The sequence below is a fragment of the Macadamia integrifolia genome, chromosome 3, assembly GCF_013358625.1.
Source record: "Macadamia integrifolia cultivar HAES 741 chromosome 3, SCU_Mint_v3, whole genome shotgun sequence".
NCBI lineage: Eukaryota > Viridiplantae > Streptophyta > Magnoliopsida > Proteales > Proteaceae > Macadamia > Macadamia integrifolia.
The window spans coordinates 6,105,974-6,131,360 of NC_056559.1; the positions used below are offsets into that span (position 1 = coordinate 6,105,974).

The 25,387-nt window shown below is 42.2% G+C and overlaps 1 protein-coding gene across 4 annotated transcripts; it reads left to right on the forward strand.

Moving 5' to 3' along the window:
- Positions 1-356: 356 nt before the first annotated feature.
- On the forward strand, positions 357-23,610 carry LOC122073864 (50S ribosomal protein L25). 4 transcript variants are annotated; one of them, XR_006138894.1, is made up of 5 exons: positions 357-837; positions 942-1,071; positions 8,540-8,625; positions 19,913-20,019; positions 23,028-23,181. XR_006138894.1 is itself a non-coding variant. In XM_042638535.1 (5 exons), exons 1-4 carry the CDS (start codon positions 415-417, stop codon positions 19,964-19,966), a joined length of 693 nt encoding a protein of 230 aa, XP_042494469.1. In that variant the 5' UTR covers positions 357-414; the 3' UTR covers positions 19,967-20,012; positions 23,025-23,181. The 4 variants fall into 4 exon arrangements, 3 of the variants coding, with proteins under 3 accessions (XP_042494469.1, XP_042494470.1, XP_042494468.1); XM_042638535.1 differs by having other exon boundaries at positions 19,913-20,012; positions 23,025-23,181; XM_042638536.1 differs by lacking the exon at positions 19,913-20,019 and having other exon boundaries at positions 359-837.
- Positions 23,611-25,387: the final 1,777 nt, after the last annotated feature.

Genomic DNA, 25,387 nt, shown 5'->3' on the forward strand with positions numbered 1-25,387 from the left:
ACATTTTTCAGGATGACTACCAAACACAACCTAAGCAATTGATATCGGCACTGATATCATAAACTAAAACCTTGATCTTTTTTTGTAACTAAAAAACCTTGATTTTGACTGCAAACAATATCAGAATATCTCATGATTCTTATAACATTAGGACTATGTTTGGAAGTTATAAAAAAAAAAAAAAATTCATAGTTACACAATAATTTTTTTATGTGTCGATCTCTTTCCTCATTTTTTTTTTCTAACATAGTCTAGGGTTTTTAGCCTTGCACGTAGACGAAATGACCCAGCCACGACTAACTGTGCCCCAGGTCTACAGTCGATTGGCACGCCCAGGCCCAGCCCATAATCGGCCACAACAAAACCTGTAATGCGCTGGGGACTGAGCAGAGGAGAGTAGCAGCAAAGTAAGAAATGGCGAGGTGGTGGAACGCCGCCGCAGGTGAGCTGAGCAGGGCCGTCGCGCTGTCGAAACCTAGGGCTTCATCATCATCATCTGCAACTATATCGTATCATACTATACAGGCAATACCAAGAGATTACACAGGTAGCAAAATCGCCGCCAGGGACAGAGCCCAAGGCAGAATCCCTGCCGTCATCTTTGCCCAACAATTCCAAGAACTCGACCCTAATGAAAGTACGATTAGTGGCGATGGCAGTAGAATTAGCACAACGGTATCAAGGAAGCATCTCATCACAACTGAGAGGAAACAGATTCATTCCATTCTCAAGTCGGTAGGACCTCTCTTCTTCTGCTCTACCACCTTTCAGCTCCAAATTCGTGCCGGAGCCGGCTCCTCTCATCTCCTCGAGTCCGGAACAGTCCTTCCTATAAAGGTAATGCACGCATTATTAAACCCTTCTCTGTAATTGCTGTCATTTGGGAGGGGGGGGAGGGGTGTAGTTTGGTTCATCGATTGATTGATTGTTCGTTGTTGCAGGTTCATAAGGATGCCGAGACGGGGAAAATCCTGAACCTAGTTTTTGCTTGGGCTAATAGTGGTTCAGAGTTGAAGGTCGATGTGCCAATCGTTTTCAAGGGAGAGGATCGTTGCCCTGGGATCCTGAAAGGTCAGTTCCTCTCTCCCTTTCTGTCTTCTACTTGTTCTAAATATAGTCTCTTATACGGGTTTGTTATTATTTTATGGCGTTTATATAAGAAGAACTAGAGTTCCTCAAATTAAAATTGGTAATCTACTCAATGGATACATGCTTGACTTTTGAGAATGCTTCATCAGAATCGATAGTTTTGGGGAATAAGAACTCAATTGAAAATTTTAAAGTGCAGGCGTAGTTTTCCCTATCCCCGCCCCCCCCCCTTCCAAAAGGCATGTTACTCCCGCTTGTTAATTGGTGTGACTTTCAGAATCCACACTTTAATTGTTTTTTTTGGATGAATAAATAAATTTATACCCAAAGTGAAAAGACTATACAAGGGGGGAAGAAGGGGGGAGGGGAGGCTTAAGCCAACAAGGAAGAGGAACAAAGCAAGAGGCAACAACAAGAACAATAAAATAGAGACAGAAAAACCAATACTAGCAACCATTATGGGGGCAAGAGAACCAACAACCAAAGCCACAACAAAGGAAAGGAGGGGAGGGGGAGGCCACAGCAAGGGAGGGGAGGGGAAAGGCCAAGATCAAGTGGTGAGGGGGGGGGGGATCAAGTGGTGAGGGGTGGGGGGGGGAGATGGGAAAAGGCACCAGGAGGAGATTATGTGGTCATTTCTAGAGGAGTGGGGGATCGGCCGAGATCGGATGGAATGGAGGGATTGGATTTTTGAGGTAACATCAAAGTAGATGGTTTTCCAAATCCTTTCCGGAGAACGGGAGTTGGAGGACCATTTGCGAATGTTACGCTCCATCCAAAGATGGGAGATAGTAGCAGAGAAGGCTATCTTACCAATGGTGTCGCAAATGGAGGAGCCGGCGAAAGTCATGTCTGCCCAAATACATTCCCTCTCAAAGGGGAGAATGGCCTTAAGAGAAGGCTAGCAACGAGCAAGAACAATTTTTCACACCAGGGTGGAGAGGGGACAAGAGAAGAAGAGGTGGGGGATATCCTCTTGACCGTGGGAGCAGAGGCAACAGGAGGGGTTGACCTGGATGTGACGGTGAATAAGAAAGGACTGTGTAGGAAGGCAGTTAGAGAGGCATCTCCAGGTGGTGAAGCTGTGACGGGGAATATGGCCTTTGAACCAGACGAGGTTACGCTAAGGAACAACAGGGCCAGAGGATTTGATAAAAGACCAAGCAGAGGCAGAGGAGAACAACCCATTGGATGAGGGCAATCAGACAAATTTGTCTTCCCTACCACGGTGCCCAGGGGGAATGGGGGGAGGGAGGATCACAAATCCGCAAGAGGGGGAGGAGAGGCAGGAGGGGCCCAATCCAGAGGGGAGAGAATGGAGGAGACACGAGTGGATTTGGGGAGCCCAGAGGAATAGATGATCCTGGGGGTGACAAGGGAGGAAGGGATGCCCGAAAGGTGCCAGGGGTCCATCCAGAGGGAAGTCGCCTGCCCATTACTAATAACAGTGGAGCAGGCAATGATGGCAAGGGGTCTAAGGCTGAGGATTTTCTGCTAGATCCAAGAGGCATCAGAGGGGGCTGGGCAAGTCCAAAGGGAATTGTGGGTGAGCAGATAAGAGTGGACCTAGTCAACCTAGATGCTCCTCTGCTTGGAGGCAAGCTTCCAGATAAGCTTCAAGATGTCCACAGAGTTGACCTCTTTGATTCTTTTGATACCGAACCCCCCTTCTGATTTGGGAAGACAAACCTTTTCCCAGGATAGGGGGTGAAGGAACTTGGAGGAGTCTGAGCCTTTCCAGAGGAAGGAACAGAAGAGCCTTTCAATGGAGTTGACAGAGGAAGAGGGTTGGACAAAGATCCCAGACCAGTAGAGGTAGAGAGATTAGAGGACAGATTTGATAAGAGTAAGCTGACCAGCATAGGAGAAGAGCTTGCCTTTTCAGAGTTGGAGCCTCTTCCTAATAAGATCAAGAATAGGGGAGCAAAGGTGGGTAGAGAGCCTAGAAGAGATGAGAGGGAGACCCAGGTACTTGACTGGTAAGGAGCCCAGAGAGAAACTAGTGATACTAAGAAGAAGGGATTGAGGCTCAGAAAAGACACCAGAGAGGAAGAGGCTGGACTTGAGGAGATTGATGGAGAGGCTAGATAGGGATTCGAAGGAATGAAGAGCATCCATGATGGAAGAGATGGAGAGAGAGTTAGCTTTAGAGAAGATCATGATGTCTGCTGCAAAAGCAAGGTGGGTGAGGTGGAGGGGCTTACACTTAGGAATAGGGGAGATGAGATGAAGATCCGAGGCCGATTGAATGGAGCGGGAAAGAACCTCAAGGGAAAGAGCGAAAAGAAATGGGGAGAGAGGGCAACCTAGGCGGATTCCCCTCCTCAAGGGAAAGTAGTCAGCATGACTGCCGTTGACTAAAACAGAGAAACGGGGAGTGGAGATGCAGCAGAAGATCCAGTGGACAAAGGAAGGAAGGAAGGACATTTGGAGCAGGACTTCAGAGATGAAACCCCAGCTAATGGAGTCAATCAAAGGCCTTGTGAATATCAATTTTGAGAAGAGCCGAGGGGGAGTGATTTTTCCGATCAAACCCCCTGACAATCTCGTGGTGAAGAATGATATTGTCAGCAATACTCTTCCCAACAATGAAGGCGGATTGATTTGGGCTGACCAGAGAATCAATGACTTTCCCAATCCTGTTGGCCAAGATTTTGGCAATAAACTTGTAAAGCAGATTGCAAAGAGAGATGGGTCTAAAGTCATTCATTGATTCAACACCTACCTTTTTGGGGATGAGACAAAGGAAAGTGTGATTGATCCCATTGATCTGGGAGGGATTATAAAAGAAGCTCCTCACAGCAAGAATGAGATCATTACGGATGATGTTCCAACAAGAGGAAAAGAATCCCATACTGAAGCCATCAAGGCCAGGAGCTTTGTTGGACTTGTGAGAGAGGATGGCTGAGAGGATTTCGTCATCAGAGGGAATGGAAAGAAGAGACGGAAGATGCTCGTCTGGGACCAATTTGTTGAGGAGATGGGGGGGAATAGGCAGAGGGGAAGGATGAAGGGGCTGGGAGAAGATTCCCATAAAATGGGAGACAACATCCGCCTTAATGTCATCAGGATGAAGGAGCTCAGCACCAGAAGGGGATAGGAGTTTAGGAATGGTGTTGACATTGTTTCGGACTTTAAGAGAGCGGTGGAAGAAGGCAGAATTGGAATCTCCAAGGTCTAACCACTTAATGCGAGCTTTCTAACGAAGGAAGCTCTCCTCTTGACTAAGCAGTAAGGCAAGCTTAGTGGCAGTGGTCTTCTCATCATAGGCATGAGTAGGGTTGAGCAAGTCAAGCTGGATTTCAGCTTGGATGGAGTGTAGCTTGTCTCGACAAGAGGAGACAGGAGGTAATGTTGCCAAAGGTGAAGGAGTTCCAGAGCTTTGGAGCAGCCTTGATGGATTTAAGCTTTTTGGCAAAAGCAATAAGACGGGAGGAGGGGGGAATGGGAGTGGACCAGGCATTTTGGACAATAGGGAGAAAATCCTGGTGGGAGGACCACATGTCAAAGTATTTGAATGGCTTGGGACCAAAGGAGTAGAAGGAGAGGACATGGATATCCATGGGACTGTGGTCAGAGATATCGAGGGGTCGAAGGAGGCATGAGAGGATGGAAAGGATTCCAGCCAGGCCTCATTAACAAGAGTCCGGTCAAGCTTACAGGCGACCCAAATGTTTCCAGCTCTCCGATTATGCCAAGAGAGCTTGGCACCGGACCATCTTAGGTCATTGAGACCCAGATCATCGATGTAGTCATTAAATGAATTGATTGCCGAGAGGTCGATGGGATTACCACCATGCTTCTTGTGACTGAATCTGATGACATTAAAATCACCCCCAATACCCCAGGGATCAGAGCCAGTGGTGGGGGCAATGGAGAGAAGCTCAGACCAAAGAGGGAGCCTACGAGAGGCAAGGTTATGGGCATAGATGACCGAGAAATAACAGATGAAGGAACCAGAAGAGTGGGAAATGGAGAGATGGCTGACTTGGTCCGAGGAGGAGAGGGGGGAGATAGAAAGATAGGAGGGGTTCCAAAGAATCCATATTCTGCCATTTGGGCTATGGAGGTAGTTGTTGGCGAAGGACCAAGAGGGGGCAATGGACAAGGCTATACGAGAAGCATTAGACTATAAGACACGAGTCTCAAAAAGGCAACAGAGGTTGGACTTGGAGGAGCGAATTCGGGAATGGATCTCTGCTTGTTTAGCTAATGAGTTGAGACTGTGAACGTTCCAAATAGTCCAAGGGGTCATGTAGAACTTGAGTGAGGGGGCATCAAATGCTCAAAAGAGCAGGAGAGGGGGCCAGAGGAAGAGGACTTGGAAGATGGCCTCTTGGCAGGAACGTTTGATTTGAGATTAAAGGAGCTAGCGGGGGAAGATTTAGAATTGAGATTGGATTTAGAATGCAGGGAGGATCTGAAAGCAGAGCTGGAAGATTTTTTATTCTTGGATCCCCAGGAGACAACAGGGGGAGGGAAGGGGGGTTTAAATTGGTGGAATGAATAGGGGGAGATGGGTTGAGGCTTGAGAGAGGGGAAGGGGGGAGGGCAAAGGGTGGTAGGTAACAGGGAGGGTGGCTGCAAGGCAGAGAGCTACGGTAGGGCTGCTGGAACCATAATACTCCATGGCCTGAGAGGGGTCAACTTGAGCATCCAAATGAGAGTGAGCAGGTTCACTCCAGGAAGCCATGGGATCAGCAAAGGTAGTGTCACTGTGGAGAGACCTGGGGGGGTCAGCTTGCAGGGATAAACCAGTAGTCATATTGTGCATCACCGGGTGAGCAGGAACAGAAGTGACGAGTTTGGCAGTGCCGTCTGGGACCAATTCATGCATCTAAGAGGGCATTGAGGTGCTAACAGAGGTAGAGCAGGCATTGTCTTTTGCAGCATCAACGTCGGCAAGTTTGATCGTGGGATCATAGATAGAATTAGTAGCAATGGTGGTAGGCGAAGAGGGCCTATCATAGTCGATAGACTCAGAAGGAGTCTCAGGGAGGCCATCAGTCGAGCAGAGGTTGGCCATCGGATCCCAGGCAGCGAGGTGAGCTTCGGCAGCATCCAAAGGCTAGAAAGAGGGCTTTGAAGGAGCCGCGGGGCTCAAGGAAGCGGCAGAGAGCAGCGGCAGAAAGGGTGGGCGGAGCAGGTCTTCAGGATCAAAGGGGTCATCGGAGACCACAACTTACGGTGGGCGGAGCAGGACAGCAGGGGTACGGGGGTTGTTGAAGACCACAACTGGCAAAGAGGAGCTCAGGGGAGCGTCGGAGACCAAGGGCAACGATGAAGACAAAGATGCGGCCACGCCAGGTATAGGCGAAGTGACGTAGGAGGTCGTGGGCGAACAGGGAAGCGGTAACAGATCGAGGGGGCGGGTTGGGCGGTTAGAGGTTAATGGATAGGTGGACGGTTCATGGATCGGGTTGTAGATGTTACCTGAAAAGAGTGGGTGGTCCGAAGGAAACCTAGAGAAGGTTTTAAGTAATTGGTCCGGAATGCGGTTGGTCTAAGGTAGGGATGGTTCAGGGTTGATCGGAGGGTTGGTTAGACCAGGAGGGTTGGGCGGTTCAGGCGGTTTAGGCGGCTCAAAAGGAGTAGGGCTAGATGAAGGCAACAAAAAAGGATAAAGAGAAGAGGGGAGAGAGGACGAGAGGTTCGTGGAATGATCATGAGAAAGCGTACCAGGCAGGAGAGGGAGCAGAGGTGGAAGGAGAGAGACAGAGGAGGTCATGGCCAGGGGGAGGCGATCGAAGAAACAGAAGGAGAGCTCAAAGAGGTAAAAACAGGCTTGACAGGGAGGGAGGTTAGGGTTTCAGAGGCAAGAAAGGTTGGCATCTCATCAGTTCCATCAATAGCTTCCAATGGCGTCAAAACCGAGAACGGATTATGCCTAGAGGGCAAAAGATCATTGTTCAGACCATCGGACCGAGAATCAGTCAAGGCACCAGCATTTGCAGCGGTAGGAAGGGTCATCGGCGGCTGGCTTCGACTTGGATCAGCACTGATTTTTATTTATTTTTTCTATTTTTCCTTCTGTATGTTTGCACTGTGAAGCAAGGATCTTTGGGAGTAGCAGCTAGATGTCTGGAGGCCTCTTCAGATGGCTTAGTTTTAGTGCAAAGAGCTGTATTATGCCCAAAACATTTGCAAAGAGTACATGTTGGAGGCAACCAATCGTATTTCACTTCCTGCTCAAAGGAAAAGCCTTCTCCATCCATAGCAGTGATCTTTGAAGGCTGAATCTGTTGAGCTTGAACTTCGATGCAGACATGAGCATAAGACAGCCGATCCATAGCTTTTGTTCTTTTATCGGAATATAGGGGTTTGTCAATGATGGAACTGATAAGGCTAAGCCCTTTGACACACCAAAAATGGAGCGGGAGGTTAGGGAAGATGACACACAGGGGAATGGACTTAGGTTCGGACTTGGCGAAGGATAAGTGCTCGTCCCATTGACGGAGAAAATGGGTTTTTACCCCACATACCACGGACCTCCATCAATGGCAGCGGAGCGATCAATGGTGGCAGCAAAGTTGAAGATAAAAATGCCATTCTCCAGCACGAAGGTAGAGAGAGAGCCGGAGGGCTTCCATTGGTTGAGAAGAGAAGCTTTCACCACCGAGAAGGGTGGTCTGCTACCAAGGAAAGAACCGATGACACAGTTACTCCATTTGGAGATTTCGGAAGCGAGGAAACCAGGAGGGTAGAGACCAACGTGGTTGGAGTTCTGGTTAGAAGGAGGATTTTCTGTACAGAGAATGGCCAGCAGAGGGAGGAAGAGTGTGCTGGTGTGTCAAAGGGCTTAGCCTCATCAGTTCCATCATCGGCAAACCCAATTCATATGTCAGATCATTTAACCCCCCCCCTTTGACCTGACTGTATGCCCCCCTCCCCTCTACCGCCGGAATCCAGCCGGAATCCACCCTGAACCTGTAACCTCTCCGCAGCCTTTGCCCCCTTCTCCTAGCTCTAACCCTCCCCTTCTACCTTGTCTGGCTTTAATTATTACTCGATCTTCTGAATGAAATTGACATGTCTACCACTTCTGCTTACCTTGTCTTGCTTTCTATAGAACAATATCACAGTTATAAATGTTGACACAACCAAGGATGCCATAAATGCATTCTCTCGGGTTGATACCTCTATGTCTCTATGAATCGTGCTCTATATTTTTCGTCGTCCATTCCTTTTAAAGATATACAATGCTTAGATGTTTCTTTGATGCAAAAGTCCTTTTGCCCTTCAAAATCAGAAAATGAATTCCTCTGGCCTGGCTTTTGGGAATAATGACTAATCCCTTGTGTAGCTCTACAAAAACAGAATATTGTTTCTGCTCAGAGATTGTTGGATTACTGTCTGACAAGCTCTCTAGTTTGAAGTTCAATGTCAAGGTAGTTTATTAATTTTTCCCAGTATTAACTAATCAATTTGAAGGGTGGACCTTTTGAGTCAGGAAACAGCCTCTCCGTGAAGTGGGGTAAGGCTGTGTACATAATGTCCCTCTACAACCCCCGCAGTGGCAGAAGCCTCGTGCACTGGGTATGCCCTTTTTATGAACTCATCATTTTTATTTTCCTGCAACTTAATATAAACTTTGGTCCCATTTATTTCACAGATTTTTTCCCCAGAAAACTGCTGTTATTTAAAAATATTCTTTCATATTTTTTCTGTCATTTGTCATTTTTTTTTGTTGGACATGACAAGGGGGACAGTTTTGGGCATGGAGGAGTAAGGGGGAAAATCCAGATATATGATGGGGGTGTAGTCCTCAATGGGTGCCAAACCTATCGATGACCAAGATATAACCACCTTCATGGGAAAACAACATGATGAATTGTAAAAATGGAAGTTGTTTTCCAACTTTTTGTATTGCATTTCAATAAGATATTTTTCCCTTTCTTAATTTTTGTGTAATATTTTGTTGGTTTTAACAAATCTCATATAATAGTTTACAGTAGAACCTTTGGGAACAGTGAGGGTGTAGAAACTTCAACTGTGAAGCTTTTAATGGGTCCCTAATAAGGGGGCCCAAGTTCCACAGGTGGTCAGTCTATCACTTCAGCACACATTGAATCTTATTTTGCCATTTGCTATGGGCATTCTGCAAGTAGTTTGCATGGCTGGGATTGTGTTGGGCCATCAAGCCCATCCAGTAAGATGAAAGATGCAACCAAAGATTGGGATTGAGGAATAAGTCCACCATATGATTGACCATACCATCAATTTTCTTATTTTAGTTTTCTCTAAAATAAAATAAACATTAAATTTGAGTATTCCACTTCTGTAGAATACTTTCTGCTTTTGTATTCCTACACAACTTTCTCTTGCTATGGATTGAAAATTTAGCTCTACACTGTTTTACAGCGGCTAGGTTCAAGCATCCATGTGATTGGCTCAGCGGCCTCAGCCCATGTGGGTCGCGGTGTGTGACTTTATAGATTCCAAAAACACCTAGATCTCCTACTATCATTATAGGGCCAAGCCCATTTAAAACTAAAGCCAAGGCTCAGGAATTTGTTGGACCGGTTCTTAGGAAAAAGGTCACAGTGGATCATACTGGATTCAAGTTGGCTCAGATGAAAAGTCTGAAACAAACCCAGTTTGACCCGAGCATCCATGTGATTTCGATTTTCATAACCCTTTGGTGGTGGAAGGAGAAATGAACCATCGACCTTCCTTTACTTTGGGTTCATGGTTCAAAGAATTAGGTTGGAATAGTTAGAATCAGCTGATTTGCTGTCAAATTAGAATTTTGAATCTCAATTTCTAAACAGTCAAAGTACCGTTTTGGCTTTGAGTTTTAAAATCTAATGTTTCCATTGTGTTTTGAAGGCTTAAAATATGTTAGATGACAAGTTTCATGGGCTAACTTGGCCATATGGCCAGCGAATCCATCCCCTTGGTTTCCCGAGTTGTCCTGTCCAAAAATACACGTTTTTGCTGAAATCTCGGTTTTTGGCCTATGTGAAACCGAGAACTCGAACCTTGAACCTTGGTGAGGATAGACATGCATACCTTAGGCCTTGTATCAAGTATGACCTGAAATAGAGCTGATTGGAGGGCAAGGATCAATGTAGCTGACCCCATTTAGTTGGGATAAGGCTGAGTTGTTGTTGTCGGATTTCATTAACTATAAGGGGCTTGCCTGTAATTACAAAAAGAAACAATCTAATTGCGAGTAAATAGAGCATTAAAGTATGGATAAAGTTTGTCAAGCTGGACAAGATGGTACGTATGATTAAAGGCTGAGAAACTCTAATTCAAATCACTTTCCTTGATGATCCTACTTGTCTCATGTCAAATTTGTTGATTTGGGTGTTTGTAACTGTTAAAATGTATCGTGAGTGGGAGTGTTCTCCTTGTTAAGTTGTGGGAGTTGGTCTTGAGTTAGTCTTAGAGTTAGTTTATGTTTAGTCTAAGTAGTGTTCATTGTTATTTTGTTATTTACTTATTTGCTTAGTTGTCTTTGACTATTTTTGTAACTAGCCTGTTAGTAGGACTCTTAATAAGATAAGCTAAGGACCTAGGCCACAATAGGATCTATTCTGAATCCCATCGTGGCTCAAGGGTTCTTCTCTTTCTTCTCCTTCTTTCTCCTCTTCTTCTCCTTTCCTCTTGTAGGTGCTGATTACAGGTACTTGTACTGCTACACGGTATCAAAGCTCTCTTTTTTTTTTGGATGAATTATCAAAGCTGTCTTAATTAGTTCCTACTCTCTTAAATTCTGGTTTGAAGTTATCTTGGAGTTTTCCCTCTGTGGTTCCAGCAACCCATGCTGCCATATCAGTCATATGGAGCCCTAATTGGTTACTCATGATGATAAACTAGGGGTTTCCTCAATCTATGTTGCTTGTTTTCTTCTTCCATTGCGTGGATCATTATGGGGTTTTCATCAACATCAAATTATCAATTGTATAAAGGTTATACAGCAGAGTTTACTTGCCATATTAATTCACTGATATTTCCTCCCATATAAATCATATACGCTAGACATATTTTTATCTTGAGAGCAACTTTCTTTTAGATTGTCCCAGACACCCTAGGCTGTGGTATGAAACATCATATTGGCAGCCATAGAAGGCTCCATACTGTTCCACAGCCAACAAAGAGTATTGTAGCATTCTCTGTAGTCCACTCATTTTACACAACAGAGGTTGTGTCTGTGGTGCTGGTTTTCTTGACAAAGGTCATGGTTCAGGGGGAGGTTGAAGTCGTGGTGGTGGTTGGGCAAAGGACAACCTCCGGATCAAGCCATGTGTCAATGTACATACTGTGGGAAAATGAATCATACTGTTGATATGTTTGAGCAATGCATGGTAAACTGAGTGGGCTTAGCAACCATCTGCTAACACTCTAACTTTTGATCAGAGTTCTACAATGGTGTCATCTTCTGATGCCAATCTTGTTTCTACTGTTCTACATCTAGAGGCAGTGAGTATGTCTCTACAATATGAGATGAATTAAATAAGTTACTTGAACAGATTTGACAAATTTAGACATTTGCAAAATTTGTTGTCAAATAATGACTCAATTTGGTGTCTCAATTAAATTTTTTTGTTTTGATAATACTTCAGAATATACCAAACGTGAAATATTTGAATTTTGTTCTAATCATGGCATGATACATTAAACTAGTTATACTTATTCCCCTCATAGAATTACTACTTGGACTCCTAGATGACACCTTGACAACCATGTTGATGATGGCATTATCCATCAGCTTGTTTGTGTTGACACACCACAACAAAATGTGGTGCTGAACAAAAAAATCACTATTTGCTGTAAGTTACTAGGAATCTCTTGTTTAGTTTGCATGTTCCTAAGATTTTTCGGTCTGATGCCCTTCTAACTGCTGCATCCCTAATCAATCGTATGCCCTTTAGTATCTTTGGTTCCAAATTCCCTTTAGAAATTGTCTCCCTAAGCTTCTGCTTTCTCTCTTCCTCCTAAGGTGTTTGGGTGTGTGTGCTATGTTTATGTTAATAAGTCTGCTTAGACTAAACTTGATCCTGAGGCCCTCAAATGTCTTTTTCTTGGTTATACCCCCTCTACCAATGGTTATAAGTGCTACCATCCATCCTCCCGAAGGCAGCTTCTCTCCTAAGATACACCTTTTTTGAATCTGCATCTTTCTTTATTCCTCCTCTACACCCTCTTTAGGGGGAGAATAATGGGAGTGAAGAGGTTGCTGATGTCACCCCCTTTCTTCACTTTTGCCTATGGTGAGGAAACACAAGGAGGTGGATGTTGTGGATGTTGTTGATGTTCTAGACCATTCAAGGAGCTGATAATGAGGAGTTACTTGCTTACAAAAGAAAGGGAAAGAAGACCTACCAAAATCCTCTTTGAATCCACATCCTGAGATCCGTCTTCCTCAGTCAGGCAACACTCCTTCCCCTTCTTCTGAGTTAGATCTTCTCCTTGCTATTCCAAAGGGAGAAAGAGCTTGTACTAATCCTATAGCCAAGTTTGTTTCCTATGACGCTCTCTCTCCTATAGGTGTTTCTTTCTCTATTGCTCTTTCCTTCACTCCAATTCCCAAGAATGTCACTGAGACCATGTCTGACCTTAGGTAGAAGGAAGTCATGTTTGAGGAAATGATGGCACTGAAGAAGAACTATACTTGGAAGCCGGTTGATCTTTCCAAGGTTAGAATTCCAGATGCTTGATCAAGTATTGATCAAATGACACTGTTGAGAAGTATAAGGCTAGGTTGGTGGCTAAAGCAGCCCCATCCTTCACCAATGAGGATGACCACACAGGTAACCAACGGAATAGATTATCAAGAGACATTTGCTCATATGGATAAACACATTTCGATAAGAGTTCTCTTATCATTGCTGGCCAATAAAGATTGACCATTATATTAACTGGATGTGAACAATGCATTCCTCCATGGTGACTTGGAAGAGGAAGTGTATATGCACACTCCACTAGGCTTCAAGTTTCTCTTAGCTAAAGGGAATGCATCTTCTAAGAAAGCTTTATGTGGTCTCAAATAGTCCCTGGAGGCTTGGTTTGAGACGTTTAGACAGGCTATTCTGAAGACCAGATATACCCACAGTTAAGCTGACTGTACTCTATATTATCCGGCGAGGTAATGGTACTGTCACAACCTTAATTTTCTATGTGGATGATATTGTGATGATTGGGAATAATAAGGTTGAGATGAATAGACTAAAGCCCTTATCTCAACAGTTTGAGATCAATGATCTTGGACCCTTGAAATACTTCTTAAGGATTGAATCATTGAAGTATCACAGTCACAGAAGTGAATAAATATTTGTCAAAGGAAGTTTGTGCTGGATTTGTTAAAAGAGACATGAATGTTGGGTTGCGAACTAATAAACTCTCCTATTGGGCAAAATCACAAAGAGAAGATTGTGGTCCATCTCTTATTGATGCAGGGAAGTACCAATAACTAGTGGGGAAAATGATCCATCTCTCTCTGACTTGTCCAGATATCACATTTGCAATTGGGGGGGGGGGTGAGTCAGTTTATGCATGCCCCCAAGAGTGAACACTTGGATGTTCTATATTGCATCATTAGGTACTTGAAGTCCACCCGAATAAAAGGACTATTATATACCAGGCACAACCATTTACGGATAAAAGGCTACATTGATGTTGATTGGGCTTGTTCATTTTTTAACCGATGGTCCACATCAGGCTATTACACATTTATGGGTGGTAATTTAGTCACATGGAGAAGAAAAAACATCTTGTTGTGGCTAAATCAAGGGTAGAGGTAGAATTCAGGGCTATGGCTCATGGAGTTGTGAACTCATATGGTTGTAAGGATTGACAAGTTGATTTTAATGAAAAAAGAGAGTTGGTTTTATGCCATGGCTGTGAGATGCCTAGGAGTGGCTGATAGGCTCAATCCAAAACTATCCTTTTTTCTATCTTTTCTATTTTTCTTCTTCTTCTTTTTTTGGATGAATAAATTAATTCATTACCAAGAGAGAAGAAAAAGGGAAAGGGGGAGGGGGAGGCAGCCAAAACAAAGCCAACAGAAAATTACAAATAAACAAGATCCACAACGATATCGGCCGATACAAAAAGAGAATACAACCAAGCAAGGGCAGCAGCTATTGGAGGGCAGGAAGAGCTAACCGAAAGAGCCGAGCAAGGGGGAAGAGGCATGGTAATGCAGGAGTAGATTACAAGAACTACCCCAGCAGTTTATAACTCCAAACAATACAAATAAGACCAGGAAACAAATAAATAAGACCATCAAATAAACCCCCAAGGATATAATACCAACGCGGGAGCAAAACCAGCCTAAAACCCAACTCGATAGGAGAGAGAAAGACCTGCTATAGAGCTGGAGAGAGAGAGGTGCGGCCAGACCTATAGGGCTCCAATTGAGCTGCAAATTTGATCGATTGTAGGGCCCACCAAGGGTACAAAAAGGCCCAAACATGAAGAGCTTTTGACGGCTGGTTATGGAGTTATGAAGGTTCTTGATTTCTAACCTAGGAGAGAGAAAATCAAGAACTACAGAAAAACCAGAAGTGAACAGCTGCTGATGGCTTCCCAACAGAGATCGAGTGGCCCTCTTGAAGAGTTGAACCAGTCCTTAAAAGGCTTTGCAGATCAGACCTTAGAGTTGGCCAAAAGAAGAGATCGATTGGCTCCCAAGATTAGGTCTGAATTCTGAAATCGATCCCTGCTGTAACAGAAATAGAAAACAGAAAAATAATTGCAGAAATTAAGAAAAGAAGTAGGAGAATGTGGGGGAGGAGTGGCTGTCTCAGCTAGGGCTTCTCACCCACAACTATCTCAGTTGTTTTAACATAATGATTGCAATTTTCTTTATTCAAATCTAAAATTATGAGTACATAGGCTCCTCTATTTATAGAAGGTAGAATAGCAATCAAACTATTACTAAGAACTAGTTTCCCAATAGGACTAGATACTCCTACTACAACTAGGAATTCAAAATTGGACTAGGAATAATAAACCTATGTGGAAAACAAATAGAGTCCTAAGATAATTTGGACTCGACATACCACTTACTCAACTCGATGGGCCCAATGGCCCACTAATTAATTAAAAACAACTACTAATTATTCCTCTAGCTGATGGGCCCAATTGGCCCTTATTTGTACTTAGCCACTTAGGTGGACTAAGTAGGGGTTCGGATGGCTTCTTGGCTGGACCCTAGCCACTCAGGTGGACTAAGGCTGGACCCTTCTTCCTCTCATATTTCCTTCCATAATGTACATCTACATCACATGGTGTCTATCTGAAGGTTCCAGGAGGCAAGGATATGTCTGTTACTTGGGGAGTTGGGGACACGTGTCTATCTGAAGGTTCCAGGAGGCAAGGATATGTCTTTTACTAGGGGAGTTGGGGACAGGCTTAGGGTGAAGGGATTGGATTTTGGAGGTAACATCAAAATAGATGGCTTTCTGAATCTTGTCCAAGGAGCGAGAATTGGACGACCATCCACGAATGTTACGTTTCAACCAGATGTGGCAAATGGTGGCTGAAAAGGCTAACTTCCCAATGGTGTCACAAATGTTGGGGACTGAAAAGGTCATGTCCAACCAAATCCATTCTCTGTCAAAGTCCATGATAGGTAACTGGAGGGCCAACATTTGGAAAGAACCAATTTCCAGACAAAGGAAGAAAATGGGCAGTTGAAGAAGAGGTGGTTGATGTCTTCCGTTCCAAGGGGACAGAAACAACGGGAGGGAGAAACAGAGATATGCCAATGGATGAGGAAGGCTTGGGTTGGGAGACAGTAAGAGAGGCATCTCCAGAGAGTAAGGGTATGACGGGGGATGTGTCCTTTGAACCAGACAAGATTACGCTAGAGAACCAGATGATCTAACAAAGGACCAAGCGGAGGCAGAGGAGAATGTCCCATTTTTTTTCTTTTATTTCCAATCAATTCCAGTTATGTTCTATTCTGAAATTTATTGGTTGTGTTGAAGATCCTACCTGGGTTGGATCACTTGTGATTCAATTCTACATTACTTGTTGTATCTGCACTCCTAAAGTGAGGACAGGCAACTAGTTGGCTGACATCTTCACCAAAGGGCTCAGATCTCACCAGTTCAGTATACTTCTGTGCAAGCTGAGAATGTATAACATTTATTCTCCAGCATGAGGGGAAGTGTTAGAGTTTATGTAATAAGGGTACTTTTGGTACTGGGCTATCTTGTATTATGTTTCACTTTGTTACCTCTTTTACCTTCCTTGGCTATGTTATGTTAGCATAGGGCATTAGTATGTAATTTCTCATATATAACGAGTTGATGAATCGATATGGAGGAGAGAAATCTATTCTCTCCAAGACATTGCACTCGTCTTTCTCTTCTTCTCCTCTCTCCTTCCTCTCATCCTCTCCTCCTCTCCTCTCTTTCTCTTACCTTGGTCCTTGCTTGCTTTCAACACTCCCAAGAAATGGGTTCCAGGAACAACAAACAAGTTGAGGAAAGCTGCAGTGTACAGGTAGGGCAGTAGTATCAGTATCAACAAAGATGGTACTCTGGTTCTCTTAAAAGGGTTGTTGGTTTGGGCTCAAGCTCTAGGGCTTAGGCCACCCTAGGGTTTATGACTTCTCTACAAAGTCTTTGGTTGAAGGGGCACGCTTGGTCCAACGGTAAGGTACGAATGTTGTGACCTGGTGGTCAAGCGGTTGAAACAGCCTCTCGACATTCTCAGGGTAAGGCTGCGTAGTTCTCACACCCCCTGTCCGACCTCACACATGGGGGAGCCTCGTGCACCGGGTAAGCCATTTTTTTTACGAAGTCATTGGTTGAAAGAGGAAGGATGAAGTAGATTGACTAGAGATGGAGGTGGCTGTTGGTATGCTGGAACCGGGAATAGAGAAGAGAAACAGAAAAGAAAGAATGTGAAGGAAGAAAGGAATGAAAGGGGGAAATCGTACCTGAGAGGGAAGTGTTCAGAGGAGGAGAAAGGATGGGGGAGAAGCACTTGTCGGTCAGGTCTGAGCCTCTCCAAGCACAGCAACAAAATAAATTCGAAACTCTTCTCTACTCAAATCTGTGTAATTGATTAGTGCATCCCAACATATAATGAGAACAAAGAAAAAAGACTCCTAAACTGATTGTAAAACTGAAACTAATTTGAATTCGAACTCTATCTCCTATGTCCTAAGTAATCTAATCCCCAATAAAATAAAATATAATGAAAATTACAAGATTAACCCCTAAACAAATAAGTAAGCGTCCTATTTGAGTCTCCATTACATGGATTTAATTTTGGACTGGCTCAATGTTTTAACCATCCTGGTTAACCAGCTCATTTGTTTTATCTATAGTGTGATGGTTCACTCTGGTTATGATTCATAACCTGTTAAGGGCTCAGATGAACTTTTTCAGGGTCCAGTCTAGTGACAGACCATGGCTAGCTAATGGTCCCAGAGGTCCAGCGCAGTCGTGGCTGAAACACCACCACAGGCCAGACCATCAGATCCTCCAAATTCAGGCAGCGTGTTGTCAACTAGAAAACTAAAACTGTTAATTGCGTTTCAGCACCCTTCACAATACAAAATAGTAAATCTTCACATGACAGCTCCATTAGCAAATACTGGATATAAAATATAACACTTTTTTTCTCTTTTAAAGATGGTAGGAAATCAGGCTCAAACCACAACTCTAAGATGAAGGAATCCTCTAAAATCAAGACACCAACATTCAGTTAAAAAGTAGAGAAATTTAAACTTTGCTTTGCGTAAATACTTCCACTTTATTTTTAGTTTCCGACTATATTTTAAAGCTCCATCCTGTGAATAACCCACTCCTCATGGACTAATCAGATTTACCACTAATGTTTTGAGGTCTAGATCCCAACGAACTATTAGGCTAGAGTCTAGTAATGCTTGGATATGATTCTTCTACCATCAAATGGTTCACAGACCACTTACTCTGGGTGCCTAAGGAAAAAAAATTGAACTGGTTGATTTAAGATAGACTGGGCACTTCTCTGAAATCTTGTTGGTTCAAATAATGACTCTTCGAGGAGTCCATTTTTCTGGCTTGGACCAACATTTACCCAGGTTTCTGGATCTCCACTCCGCACTCCATTCTCAAACAACAAAGCGGAACACCTTATCATTTTCCTCCTCTCTGTATTTATGGTTTCATCATTTATGAGAACAAGAAGTGTGATGCAGGAGCATGGGCAAGTTAGTAAATCTTTTTGTTATCAGATAGGGTAACTTTGCCCGTTAATTGAATGGAGGATTAGGATTTAGTAGACTCATCCAATGGGTAGAGATTGAATGGAAGTTAGGGGTGGTTTCAGTATTTTTTGCTACAAACTCAATATAAAAAGTATTTTTAGCTATAAATATTTGTACATGGCAGAGAGAAAGATACTTTTGGATGTTATTTTTAAACTCTATTAATCTCCTTCCTTCTTCGTTGACCTGCGCCAAAGGGAGCTTGGTTACCTTGTTCCATTGATTAACTTTGAACTAAGAAGAAGTGAAAATGGATTTGAGTTTGTCTCCACATCACACAATCAACCATTGTGCATGGCAGGAAAATTAAGGATCACCCCTCCCCAAGGGGAACCTGTGAAAAAACAGATGGATTTGGCATTTTTCAGTGTTTTGAAAACTAGACCAGACATTGGACTGTCAACCAAGCACCATGGCTTAAGATCTCGCTCTCGCCCCCTATCTCGCTAATCCAAAAAGAGAGATCTCGCCAAGATCATGTATTTTTTCGCGGTCAACTTGGTGGTCATGTGGTCTTTGTAGTCCCTAAAACTAAGTATTTACCCTATTTTAGGACTTCTAAACACAATGGAAACATCAGTTTTTTTAAAAATCAAACTTAAAATGGTACTTCGTACTCTATGTAAGTAGTCTCTAGCTCTTCGGACCCTAGGCTAGTATGCTCTATTCCACAATCCACATTCCACAACCAACACATTTCACACCATAATCTTAAGAATTTGAAAGACATCATAGATAATTACTTAATTGATTAACAATTAACATTGATGACTGATGAGTCACGTTAACATACATTTGAAAATTTGAAATGACATAAGATAGGAATGGATATCCTCAAGCAAAAGCACCAAAATTCTTGCCTCTTAGGCACCGTTTGATAACGTTTCCAGAAACGCATTTCTGCGTTTTCCTGTTTCCAGAAACGGAGAAACGGGGTAAATACCGTTTGGTAAACATGTTCTGTTTCTCCTGTTTTCAGAAACATAAATTGAAATTTATATCAATTTATATTACAAGAAACAGGACCAACAAAACATGTTTCACTTGTTTCGTCGTTCCTCGAAACAAAATTTCCAACGTACAAAGACCCCTGCCCGATAAAAAAAGACGCTCTGTTCACTCTCTCTTTTTCCTTCATCCCTGTTGAAACACCACGAAAGGAGAGCATCCTCCTCTGCTCAACCCGACTGCTACCTCCAAGATTTGACTGCTACCTCCAAGAATCAACTGCACACAACCCTCGTGATCACTTACCCAGCTCCCGTGAACACTACGGAGCTGTCCATTACATCCTTCGTTCTTCGCCCTGCCTCACATACGTCCAGCTCCCGTGAAACCTACAGGGGTTTCCTTCTTCAACCTTGAAGAGTCTACAAAAAGGTGGGAAAAGAATCCGACTTCTTAGGTGAGATCATCCTTCGAAGTCTTTCATTCAGTAAAGGTAGATCAGTTCAAGCTTCGGTTTTCCTTTCCGTAAGCGTATCTCTCCTCTTCAAGGTAGTATTTCATTTTCCCCCGATCTGCTGAAACCCTAACACATTTTTGAGCTTCGTCATTCCACTGCAAGCTAGTAACATATTTCCTTATTTATGTGTATTGATGCAGAGTCTGAAAAAAAAAATTAGGGATTTAGGACTCTTCGGTTCCGTTGCAAGCTAGCAACTACAATTTTTGGATCGGCTGAAAGGGAGAACTACAGAGGACTTACTTAGGTATGAATTTGGCTCTGTTTGGCTTCGATTGGTGTTGGGTGGGACAAAGAATGCTTGGATTTGACTGTTTAGGTCTTGGATTTGGACAGTGTTTCGATTTCTAGTTTAGCACTTGAACTCAAAATTATGAGAAATTTTGAAGAATGAGGAATTGATCGAACATATATGGTCTTCTTTTCTTTTCCTCTGTTTCCACTCTAGACTTCCCAAATCATGAATTAGACATTGTATACTTCTCTGTTTCCTTTTTCAAATTGCACAAGTAATGATTTTCAGAAGATAATGGGGATTGTTCTTATGGATTAATTTGAAACTGTTAGTTCATATCTATTTATGATACAATTTTTTTCTTGGGCCTTGATTTTGATTTTATTTACTTGGTTGGTTGTTGGCATTTCAAAATGGCATTATATAGCTAATGTAGTTGAAGGCTCCATTATTTTCAAAATGGCCTTGGTTTTGAGAATTAATTGAGGGGCTGGGCTTTATTTTCTTCTGCAAATATTGGTGGGGTGAAAGGCACTGTTGATTCTAAGAAGGTTGGGAACATTCTCAGCTTGGTCTTTGTGTAGTTTGTGTTCTTAGTTTGGAATATGGGAAAGTCTTAAACATCCCATTTATCAAACACCAAAGTCTGACGAAAATGTTTCCAGAAACAAGTATTATCAAACACCAACAGAAACGGCAATTTCCGTTTCTTCCGTTTCTTGAAACAGAAACAGCAAAAACGTTATCAAACGGTGCCTTAGTGTTTTTTCTTCAAAAAAGTAGAGAGAGAGAGGCGAGATCTTGGCGAGATTTAGCGAGATTTGGCGAGATCTTGTCGTTTTTATACTTCACCTTTGATCTTGTCTCGCTAATCTAAAAAAATGAGATCTCGCCGAGATCTTAAACCATGCCAAGAACTGGGTCGCTATGCTTTTGATCCTAAGTGCTTTAAGGAACTGGACAAAAGCTTATGGATCGTCTGATTTTATGGCAAATAGTTCCACTTGGATAATATGACTGTTTGCCAGGTTAGCTTATTATCATCTCTATAGAAAATGGTTCCAATTGTGATAGAAAGAGAATGAAAGAAAGAAATTTCAGTTTTCCACCTCTCCCCCCCGATTAATGGGCTACTTATTACCCTTTGATTGATGGAACTTAATTAGTTCTTCATAATAGATAAATACATTTCCCCAACTTTGAAACTTGAAAGTTTATCTCAATGCCCCTTTTGCTTGATGGATAAGAAGGGGTGGGAAACTTGTGAGGGTCGGGTCCCACATGTTTGTGGGTTATGTTGACAAGGGAAGGGAAGGGAAGGAAAGGAAATAGTAGGATATGTAATTTTTAGTGGGGTGGGATTCTATGGAAAAGAGAGGAAATGGAAGTAGGTGGAATTCTATGGGAAAGAAAGGAAATAGGAGGAACGGAGAGAGATACAAAACAAATTTTCCATGATGTCCTATCAATTTTTGTGAGGACTTTGGAAGTGAGTGGGGTGGGAAAAGTTAAGTGCCACAGCAGTAGACAACAATTATTGCATTAAATGACCTTGTTTGGTAAGTTTGCATCCCACTTATCCAAACACTAATATTTGTGGTAGTTTGTGGGAAACTAGTACAAGTTTCCGACCCCTTTTTTACTTTTTCCACTTTTCTTCGTCAAACGAATAGGACCTAATGGAATGTATCATAAATTTAGTAGTACTAAATTTTGTAAGGTACAAATACCTTTCTAGGAAACAAAATACATTTACTGACAATTAATCGGTAAGTGATTATGATGATTAAATATCAATACGTTAGTTTTCTTACCAGAAAAGACAATGATAGTGCTTTGGCTTCCCATGAATAACATAGGAAGTCTGCACACGCTTGTGCTGACATAATTGGGTCAGCTCGTTCTCACTTGATAGTCGGCTGGGATCAGTCACCCGTGGGTCTTTTTCTGTTCTATGCCTAGGTTGGGTTTAAAATCGTTGACTTTTTTATTCACTTTTTCAGTTGTCGGATGGTTTCTTTCATTTGAGGTTCCACAGAATGAGATTGTGACATCATAAGGTTATTCAACCACCTTCTGCTCCCTTATTTGAGGTCTGGTTTTTTGGATGGCCCACTTCGGAAGGCATTCATATGGCTCTAACAGATGCACGTTGCAAGTTGGATGGGGCCAAATACTAAAGCCTCAGATATCCTCTAAGAACATGAAAATTTTGGAAAATGTTTTAAGACAAATTGATGGCTGAAAAAAAATAAAAATGCCAAAGCATGAGGGAATATATGATTGAATGTGGCTTTAAAACTTGACATATGGCCAATCTAGACCATGCCTTTTCTATCTAATGGTCATTACCCCATGACTTTTCCAGTTGAGTAGGTCAAGTTGGGAAGCCTTCCTCGGCTGTTGTTAGTCAGTGTAATCTCTCTCCCTCTCTCTCTCTTGCTTTCTGTTAACCCATTTTTCCCTGTAGTAAATGCGTTATGAACTGTCCAAAGGGATAGGTTTTTTTCTTGCAATATAATAATAGACTGCTATGAGCTTATGATAAAATTGGAAAATTGGATGGATGTGTTTGCAGCTATAGCCCATAGGGGTATGGTTTTTTTTTTTTCTCTTCTTATATCCTCTTAAATTGTTATGCATCCAGACTTGTATTGTGAATGTTTGGACTGCATACACTACGGGTGGGGGTTCCTTTGATGACTTTTTACAGTTCGAAATATTTAACTTGATTGTGGTTAACTGTGTAACACTGGCTCTTATGGTCCGTATCAGAGTTCCATGTAGAAAAAATTCATTGCACGCAGCAATTATCATGTGGCCAACTTGATTTCTTGGGTTCTAGTTAATGTTAATTATCAAGCCTTTTTTTTTTTTTTTTTCTGAATTTTTCATGCTTTTAACTATTTTGTTCCCAGTGGTTCCAATATTTTGATGGTTTTTTATTTTACTCATTTCATCTGCGGTACTTTCTCCTATGACTGATTCATGATGTATCCTTTATCTGTGTGTGCAAATAGGAGGGCAACTGAACAGGATAAGAGCAAGTTTGAAATACCTTTGCCAAGCCGAACACATTCCACCAAAGATTGAAGTTGATGTGAGCAATCTAGATATCGGAGATAAAATTCTGGTGCATGATATTGAAATCCATCCATCATTGAAGCTTTTAAATAAGAATGAGAAAATGCCTATATGTAAAATTGTGGCTACAGAGTCCAAAAGCTCAGAATCTGCAGATAAACTCTGTGTGTAGTCAGGTTCACGATAGTGCAGATACTTTCAAAAACAGTTGCTGCCTTGCCAACGAGGAAATGTGCTTCCTCTTGAATTGGTGCATTGAAATGCATAGAGATTCAAATTGCACCCAAAAACAGTATCGTGCTCCTTACCATGTTTTCCGGATGTTGTACTTGGCTTACCAACATTATTTGTTTATTTATTTATCTGTCCTCTTTTTCAAGCTTCGAACATTTAACAATACCCAAATAGAATTGCTGAATTTGTATGAATTGCATCGCACAAGATTTAATGGTTCAAGATATACTTTCTAGGATCAAAGATTTGATTTGTTAATAGAAGTATATTGTTGTTTCTGTTTTATTTTACAGTGTTAACATTTGCTTAGGATTATTATGTTAGACTTTAATTCTTGATAAATTTCAATTGAAAGGATTCTTTCAACCTTTGAATTCTATTACATGCCTGCAAATTGTGGGAACCAGGATCAGTGCTTCATGTTCAGAGTCTGGATCACCTCTGTACTGGTACGCTTCACGTATAGTTGGGTGATGACATGTCTTTTTGGCTACCATTGAGAATGCATTGATAGGCATTAGCAAAAAGAACACGTGTCATCATTGGACTGTACATGAAGCATACCAGTACGGAGGGAATGAGAGAGGTTTTTAGATGTTTAATTAATGTTTGTGTGAAAAACAGGGATACCTCCTCTATGTGACCAATGAAACATACCACTAAAATTTTAGCACAAAATTGGCAAAGTTCCAACTTGGACCGAGTTTTCCTTCAGCCACAGTGAATAGGAATTCATTCACTGAGGCGGGTTCATATGCACATGGGGTATCAGGCTATCAGCACGGCATTTTGAATAACATGTTAAAACGTTATAGGAGGATTTGTGAACCTTAAGATGGAGTGGTGAATATTTCAGTCCGATCGGAGAAAACTTTCTCCTTCCAACTTTGTGGTTCCAAAATTCTCCTCTTTAAACAACAGTTAATCGGAGAAATTGAAGCTCTGGGGAATTCTCAATTTATGAAAATTTTCTCCCAGAATTGGAACCAAATGTGTGCAGCACGATTTTTGGCTTAGATTTGTGAATTAAAATTGTATCCAAACGTGCAATTTGTATCCACCTTATTTTATGTCGTGGGTTTGAGGGGGCATCTCTAATGGTATCTTCTTTTAATATCTATACCGACTCTCTCCCAGATTAAGATCTTCTCCAATGCCCCACCTAATCAATGGCTGAGTGGACCTTGAGGTGTGCGTTCAGGTGTTCAAATGCGTTGATATGTGTCCAAGTCATCCCAATCTTTGGATGGGTGGAAGGTAGCTTAGACCCCCAAGTCGCTGGATCCCACCCTCCCTCCCTTCCATAAAAAAAAAAAATGTCAATGTGAGAGGGGTGTGAAGGAATCCCACTCTAGTGTTGTGGGGATTTTTTTTTTTTTGGTTGTACTTTTCACTTTTGTGCAAGCAAAAGAGTCTATTTAGGGAAAGTTAATACAACTTTATGAAGTAATCTTACAAAGCCTGTCATACTTTTTTTAAAAAATTCTAGGAGAAAATTTTAAGAGCCAACACGTTTGCTCTTTATTTTTTTTCAGTCTTGAGCTTGTTAACTTTGTTATGCTTATTGAGCCTAATGTCTAAATGACACATCTATAGATATATTTAGATCTTGACACATTTTAATTTGCCCTTTGTACCTACAAAAAAATCAGATCACATGTAAATCCTAAATTTTGTCCAAATGAATTTGTCAAATCTAGGATAGTGAGAGAGTGCGTAGTTGTGGTTGGAATACCATAGGCATGCATGAAAATACATGAGGTGTTTGATAGAATTTAAATTTGAAATTTTTTACATGTATAATGCAGGCCACATCCTCTCTATCAATGGCCGAGATAGCCGTATCATCTATCCATGTGGGAGGATAACTGTGCTATATTGAGGTGGGACTATGTAAATGATCTTTTTTCCTTATATAATTAGGAAAAAGAATTCCTTATATAATAAAGGAAAAAGAAGTCTGGCCGGGAGTGTGCCCTATGCCAGGGCTCCCATGTATCTACTTCCTCTCCTTGTAGAAAAATATATATACTTCTTGTTTGAAGGAGGACATAGATAGAAA